Source organism: Oncorhynchus keta, unplaced genomic scaffold, assembly GCF_023373465.1.
Source record: "Oncorhynchus keta strain PuntledgeMale-10-30-2019 unplaced genomic scaffold, Oket_V2 Un_contig_1367_pilon_pilon, whole genome shotgun sequence".
Taxonomy (NCBI): Eukaryota; Metazoa; Chordata; class Actinopteri; order Salmoniformes; family Salmonidae; genus Oncorhynchus; species Oncorhynchus keta.
Window position 1 is genome coordinate 64,430 of NW_026278318.1, and position 8,071 is coordinate 72,500.

Sequence of the window (8,071 nt, forward strand, 5' to 3'; positions counted from 1 at the left end):
ATTGAGACCCCTAAAAGAGTTCTGCTGCACTCACAATAATTCCCCTTTTACAGTTTATGACCATTGCAATAAATGCTACAAAATCCACTCAATTTTTTTTTTTTTTTTTAAACATGCAAATATATCAAGATGAATGAATCCCTTCGGTTCGTGGAGTGAAATAATCGGGATAATCTCTTATCTGGGTTCATGGAACAAGTGGCAACAGCGTCACTCTGTGGCGCAACTATGGAACTACACCGTAAAGCGGTAGCGGAGGTTGCCATGGCGCCGCGTCACAGTGACCAGAGCGGACCGACCTAAAGGGGCCAGGCGTGTGGAGTCTGCCATGTCGCTGTGCCTTTCCCCTAGCTAGCTTTTAGTAGATCTCCCCCCTAAATGTAGAGGCCAGTAAATGACCCATATATCTTAAATAGATAGCTAAAGAGCCATGGACATAATTCTGGCATTAAATGCAGGGTTACATGTTACTAGGGTTACAGGCTTTGTTGTTGTTAGCTAGACTGCTAATTTAGCTAACGTCGTTAGCTATATAACTAGCTATCCAGAGCTAACGAGCGGTGCTGGGTTAGCAAGGCAAATAGCGAGTTTATCTGGACTAGTCAGCGACCAAGTTGACCAGACAAGAGTCACCGAGACGCCAAGGTTCATCTAAAACGAGGTGGGTTGATAAATGCCTCTTTCCAAACTTTTTTTTTACATTTAAAATGAGCCTAAACAAATAGCAAATCGATGTAAATAAATGTTGATTAAACCTGGTGATGTATTGGGGGGGGGGTAGCTGGGGATTTACGTTTTGCAACGGAAAGGCTTTTATAACTAAGCCAAGATAGACCACAGTTTATCGTTTCCAATGGGAACTAATGAGTCATAGTGGCCAGAAGAAGCAAGAAGTTGGTTTGCGAAGCGAAACACCCGGATATCTTTATTGACGCCAGTCTAGTAGACATCTGCATATTTCCGTCAGGGAACGCATAGCTCTTTGAAGTGCGCGTATGCAATAACTTAACTCGCTTTTGCACTCCTTTATAAAACAGCTTGATTTTTAAAATAAAAAAAATAAAAATAAAATGTTTTTACAAAAGGGTGAAGTCTACAAAACTTAGTCCGTTCTGTTCATAACATATTTTAGTTTTGGTAACAGAATGCTGCATTGAGATCAAATGTTTTAATTGATGAGAAGAATATCGGACAAAATCTATCTTGTTCCATCTTCACTGCCCGCCAGTGGGCTTCCGCTATAACTACCAAATTTGGTAGTGAGCGGAAACGCTAACCGGATGCTTCATATTTATACATCCAGTGAAATATCTGTGCGTTTACGGTTTACTCTTTACTGTTTAAGAACCAAACGGAAGCAAACAGGGTGTAAACAGAACGAAACGGGGCAGCAGGACCTACCTGAATTTGTCCAATAGAAACACCATTTTCTGTTCAAAACGTTTGTTTTTGCGCTAACCTTTTTTGGACTCATCACACGCAACTGCTACTGTTTACATTCCGTCACTTTTATTCCTATTCTTGTATTTGATTTGAACATCGCAGCGGTCTAAGGCACTGCATCTCAGTGCTAGAGATGTCACTACAGACACTCTGGTTCGAATCCAGGCTGTATCACAACCGGCCGTGATTGGGAGTCCATAGGGCGGAGCACAGTTGGCCCAGCATCTTCCGGGTTTGGTTGGGGGAGGCCATCATTGTAAATAAGAATTTGTTCCTAACTGACTTACCCAGTTAAATAAAGGTGAAATACATGTTATTTTAAAGTAAGATGTGAAAGCTTCTCAGACCTGTCCAAAAAATGTTGTCCTCCTGAATTGCATTAATGTGAAATAGGCTACCCTGCCTCCCCAGGTTAGAGCGTTGGACTAGTAAACGGAAGGTTGCAAGTTCAAACCCCTGAGCTGACATTCTGCCCCTGAACAGGCATTGAAAATAAGAATTTGTTCTTAACTGACTTGCCTCGTTAAATAAAGCTACACATAAAAAAAAAATACAATGACAAAATGGCTAGGATGTTATGCCTTAGAGAGAATGATTAAGGACCAAATTAAGATTGTGTACCTATTGCCTTTGTAGTACACTAGGTTATATCAAATCAAATCAATTTTATTTATATAGCCCTTCGTACATCAGCTGATATCTCAAAGTGCTGTACAGAAACCCAGCCTAAAACCCCAAACAGCAAGCAATGCAGGTGTAGAAGCACGTATCAATGTTATTGACTGGTAGGGAGCCTACACAGTCGGTGATACAGTGTAACAGGACTAATCTGAATCATCGGATGACTTCTTCTGTGTATCCATCTTATCTGTGAAGAATCTCCTGTCAGAGGGACCACATGGATACGGAGAACATGCCTCCCCCTTACGAGGACAACCGAGATGCGGAGCGTCAGAGTCGTCAGTCCCGCAGCAGGAGCACGGCTGGGAAAGGCTCCGAGGCGTCGGTACCAACTCTGAAACGGGACAAGAGTCGGGACGGAGAAAGAGATGAGAGGGACAGCTGTGCTGGGGACCAGGCTAAGACACGGACACCGGAAGTGGATCCCGACCGGGACCGCATGTCAGACAGAGAGCATCGGAGGAGCAGCTCTTTCTACTCTGAGGACTACGAGAACCTAACACCCTCGGAACACACGCTGTCGCCCTACTCCCGTACGCCCTCCCCCAGCCCTCGCAGAAAGGGACCTCGCGCCAAGACGGTCTCCAGCAGTCCTCTACACAAAACAGGTACTGTACACCCACACCCACCCACGCCAAGAGGGTCTCTGTACCCGCACCAAACAGGTACTGTACACCCACAACTACCCACACGATGTCTCCAGTAGATAGCAGTGTAGCTCGCTAGCACACTTCAAATGTGGTCTCTGTACTACTCTAAGGTGTAACTTGTTATGTAGATGTAACAGAGATGTCCTAGTTGTTATGTAGTTGTAACAGAGATGTCCTAGTTGTTATGTAGTTGTAACAGAGATGTCCTAGTTGTTATGTAGTTGTAACACATAGAGATGTCCTAGTTGTTATCTAGTTGTAACAGAGATGTCCTAGTTGTTATGTAGTTGTAACAGAGATGTCCTAGTTGTTATGTAGTTGTAACACATAGAGATGTCCTAGTTGTTATGTAGTTGTAACAGAGATGTCCTAGTTGTTATGTAGTTGTAACAGAGATGTCCTAGTTGTTATCTAGTTGTAACAGAGATGTCCTAGTTGTTATGTAGTTGTAACACATAGAGATGTCCTAGTTGTTATGTAGTTGTAACAGAGATGTCCTAGTTGTTATGTAGTTGTAACAGAGATGTCCTAGTTGTTATCTAGTTGTAACAGAGATGTCCTAGTTGTTATGTAGTTGTAACACATAGAGATGTCCTAGTTGTTATGTAGTTGTAACAGAGATGTCCTAGTTGTTATGTAGTTGTAACAGAGATGTCCTAGTTGTTATCTAGTTGTAACAGAGATGTCCTAGTTGTTATGTAGTTGTAACACATAGAGATGTCCTAGTTGTTATGTAGTTGTAACAGAGATGTCCTAGGTGTTATGTAGTTGTAACAGAGATGTCCTAGTTGTTATCTAGTTGTAACAGAGATGTCCTAGTTGTTATCTAGTTGTAACAGAGATGTCCTAGTTGTTATCTAGTTGTAACAGAGATGTCCTAGTTGTTATCTAGTTGTAACAGAGATGTCCTAGTTGTTATGTAGTTATAACAGAGATGTCCTAGTTGTTATGTAGTTATAACAGAGATGTCCTAGTTGTTATGTAGTTATAACAGAGATGTCCTAGTTGTTATCTAGTTGTAACAGAGATGTCCTAGTTGTTTTGTAGTTGTAACAGAGATGTCCTAGTTGTTATGTAGTTATAACAGAGATGTCCTAGTTGTTATGTAGTTGTAACAGAGATGTCCTAGTTGTTATGTAGTTGTAACACATAGAGATGTCCTAGTTGTTATGTAGTTGTAACACATATAGATGTCCTAGTTGTTATGTAGTTGTAACACATATAGATGTCCTAGTTGTTATGTAGTTGTAACACATAGAGATGTCCTAGTTGTTATGTAGTTGTAACACATAGAGATGTCCTAGTTGTTATGTAGTTGTAACAGAGATGTCCTAGTTGTTATCTAGTTGTAACAGAGATGTCCTAGTTGTTATGTAGTTGTAACAGAGATGTCCTAGTTGTTATCTAGTTGTAACAGAGATGTCCTAGTTGTTATGTAGTTGTAACAGAGATGTCCTAGTTGTTATGTAGTTGTAACACATAGAGATGTCCTAGTTGTTATGTAGTTGTAACACATAGAGATGTCCTAGTTGTTATGTAGTTATAACAGAGATGTCCTAGTTGTTATGTAGTTGTAACAGAGATGTCCTAGTTGTTATGTAGTTGTAACACATAGAGATGTCCTAGTTGTTATGTAGTTGTAACACATAGAGATGTCCTAGTTGTTATGTAGTTGTAACACATAGAGATGTCCTAGTTGTTATGTAGTTGTAACACATAGAGATGTCCTAGTTGTTATGTAGTTGTAACAGAGATGTCCTAGTTGTTATGTAGTTGTAACAGAGATGTCCTAGTTGTTATGTAGTTGTAACACATAGAGATGTCCTAGTTGTTATGTAGTTGTAACACATAGAGATGTCCTAATTGTTATGTAGTTGTAACACATAGAGATGTCCTAGTTGTTATCTAGTTGTAACAGAGATGTCCTAGTTGTTATGTAGTTGTAACAGAGATGTCCTAGTTGTTATCTAGTTGTAACAGAGATGTCCTAGTTGTTATGTAGTTGTAACACATAGAAATGTCCTAGTTGTTATCTAGTTGTAACACATAGAGATGTCCTAGTTGTTATGTAGTTGTAACAGAGATGTCCTAGTTGTTATGTAGTTGTAACAGAGATGTCCTAGTTGTTATCTAGTTGTAACAGAGATGTCCTAGTTGTTATGTAGTTGTAACACATAGAAATGTCCTAGTTGTTATCTAGTTGTAACACATAGAGATGTCCTAGTTGTTATGTAGTTGTAACAGAGATGTCCTAGTTGTTATCTAGTTGTAACAGAGATGTCCTAGTTGTTATGTAGTTGTAACACATAGAAATGTCCTAGTTGTTATCTAGTTGTAACACATAGAGATGTCCTAGTTGTTATGTAGTTGTAACAGAGATGTCCTAGTTGTTATCTAGTTGTAACAGAGATGTCCTAGTTGTTATCTAGTTGTAACAGAGATGTCCTAGTTGTTATCTAGTTGTAACAGAGATGTCCTAGTTGTTATGTAGTTGTAACAGAGATGTCCTAGTTGTTATGTAGTTGTAACAGAGATGTCCTAGTTGTTATGTAGTTGTAACAGAGATGTCCTAGTTGTTATGTAGATGTAACATAGATGTCCTAGTTGTTATGTAGTTGTAACACATAGAGATGTCCTAGTTGTTATGTAGTTGTAACAGAGATGTCCTAGTTGTTATCTAGTTGTAACATAGATGTCCTAGTTGTTATGTAGTTGTAACACATAGAGATGTCCTAGTTGTTATGTAGTTGTAACAGAGATGTCCTAGTTGTTATCTAGTTGTAACAGAGATGTCCTAGTTGTTATCTAGTTGTAACAGAGATGTCCTAGTTGTTATGTAGTTGTAACAGAGATGTCCTAGTTGTTATGTAGTTGTAACAGAGATGTCCTAGTTGTTATCTAGTTGTAACAGAGATGTCCTAGTTGTTATCTAGTTGTAACAGAGATGTCCTAGTTGTTATCTAGTTGTAACAGAGATGTCCTAGTTGTTATGTAGTTGTAACAGAGATGTCCTAGTTGTTATCTAGTTGTAACAGAGATGTCCTAGTTGTTATGTAGTTGTAACAGAGATGTCCTAGTTGTGTGTCCCAGGTGTGTACTGTGTGTAACCCTGTGTGTGTGTGTCGCAGGTGTGTACTGTGTGTAATCCTGTGTGTGTGTGTCCCAGGTGTGTACTGTGTGTAACCCTGTGTGTGTGTGTCCCAGGTGTGTACTGTGTGTAACCCTGTGTGTGTGTGTCCCAGGTGTGTACTGTGTGTAACCCTGTGTGTGTGTCCCCCAGGTGTGTACTGTGTGTAACCCTGTGTGTGTGTGTCCCAGGTGTGTACTGTGTGTAACCCCGTGTGTGTGTGTCCCAGGTGTGTACTGTGTGTAACCCCGTGTGTGTGTTTCTCCTCCATAGGCGTCCGTCGGGGTGTGTCTCGCCCTCCCCGCGTGGGTGCCCAGCCCCAGCGGGCTCAGCGTTGGGGGGTACGGACCGAGTCCCAGAGCCTGATCAAGGACACCACGGCACCCCCTAAAGATCTTGACCTGGTGACCAAGCGCATGCTGTCGGCCCGCCTGTTGAAGATCAACGAGTTACGCAACGCCCTGGCAGAGCTACAGCTCCACAGCGACCAGATAACTAAGGAGAACCGCATCCTCAGACAGGTAAACCTACTAACCCTGACCTCTAACCCTGACCTCTAACCCTGACCCCTAACCCTGACCCTCAGACAGGTAAACCTACTAACGCTGACCCCTAACCCTGACCCTCAGACAGGTAGCTAACTAACCTAACTAACCCTGACCCCTTTTAGCATGGGTATTGCCAAGGGCTTCCACAATTTAAAAGTAGTGAACTGGGTAGGGTTTTCTACGGATTGGGTGCGATCAGCCAATGATCAGAGGGTTGTGTTGTTCATATTGGGTTGCCTATAATTTGTACATTTCTTCTATTTCACTGCCAGTTAGTGGCCACAATACATGAATGACACATAATATTTGGTTTAGCTCAATCACCAATATGAGGTTTATGTTTTTTTTTTCAAACGCAAAAGAAGAATAAAATGGACTACTTTAAAATGGAGATATCCTCAATGGGTGATGTCACAGACGCCATAATAAATCAGATACAGAATCCTCAATCTATTTCAAACGGCCTGTCTGTGTGTGATTCCTATAGCTCCAGCACCGCCAGGAGAGGGCGCTGCAGCGATACGACGACACGGAGAGTGAGATCGCACAGCTGCTGTCGCGCCACGCCAACGAGACCACAGCTCTGCGGGAACGTCTACGGCGGACACAGGAGAGAGAGCGGGACGCTGAGAGGCGACTCAAAGACACACAGGTACGGAAAGCCAGAGGACTCCTACTGACCAGATCTAAATGCAGAAAGTGTATGCTTTTTGTTGAAGACTACAAAATAAATCTAATAGGTTTAAGTGTGAGCTGGCCAGAAGTGCTGCCTGTCTATCTGTCTGTCCATCTGACTGTCCCTCCCTCCCTCCCTCCCTCCCTCCCTCCCTCCCTCCCTCCCTCCCTCCCTCCCTCCCTCCCTGCCTGCCTGCCTGCCTGCCTGCCTGCCTGCCTGCCTCCCTCCCTCCCCCTCCCTCCCTCCCTCCCTCCCTCCCTCCCTCCCTCCCTCCCTCCCTCCCTCCCTCCCTCCCTCCTTCCCTCCTTCCCTCCTTCCCTGCCTCCTTCCCTGCCTGCCTCCCTCCCTCCCTCGTCCCTCCCTCCCTCCCTCGTCCCTCCCTCCCTGCCTCCCTCCCTCCCTCCCTCCCTCCCTCCCTCCCTCCCTCCAGGAGCAGCTGCAGCGTAGCCAGTCGTCCCTGGGTCGTCTGAGGCGTCTGGCAGAACAGCAGGAGTTAGGTCCCAGGGAGGAGCTCACCAGGAGACTGGAGCAGGAGAGGGCCAAGGACCAGGAGAACCAGCTAAAGATCAAGGTACAGTAGCTACTAACACACTACAGAGACCATCTCCTGCACATGTTAAACAAATATCACACATCACAGAGCTCTTAAGGTGAAGGACAGGACACTAGTTCTCACACACGCACGCAGGCAGGCAGGCGGGCAGGCAGGCAGGCAGGCAAGCAGGCAGGCAGGCGGGCAGGCGGGCAGGCAGGCAGGCAGGCGGGCAGGCGGGCAGAGCAGTAGCTATCCTCTTGGTGACGTGGTTTCTGTTCCTGTAGGGGGCGATAGACCAATATGACACCAATGTCTATGAAAATTCCACATTCCAGATTTTTAAGAGGGTCGTTAAGCCTTTTAGTTTTCAGAGTATTTCCTGCACCTACCGAACTCAAATCCGAGACGTCG

The 8,071-nt window shown here is 43.7% G+C and overlaps 1 protein-coding gene across 1 annotated transcript in view; it reads left to right on the forward strand.

Annotated features, from left to right (window-relative positions):
- The first annotated feature begins 375 nt into the window (after nucleotides 1-375).
- The window catches only part of LOC118382764 (lebercilin-like), a 13,032-nt gene continuing 5,336 nt past the window's right edge, over nucleotides 376-8,071 (forward strand). Inside the window, exons 1-5 of the mRNA XM_052501461.1 lie at nucleotides 376-661; nucleotides 2,320-2,732; nucleotides 6,175-6,422; nucleotides 6,937-7,101; nucleotides 7,556-7,696. Coding sequence (XP_052357421.1) covers nucleotides 2,342-2,732; nucleotides 6,175-6,422; nucleotides 6,937-7,101; nucleotides 7,556-7,696 — 945 coding nt within the window. The 5' untranslated portion in view covers nucleotides 376-661; nucleotides 2,320-2,341. The remainder of the gene's footprint in view (nucleotides 662-2,319; nucleotides 2,733-6,174; nucleotides 6,423-6,936; nucleotides 7,102-7,555; nucleotides 7,697-8,071) is intronic.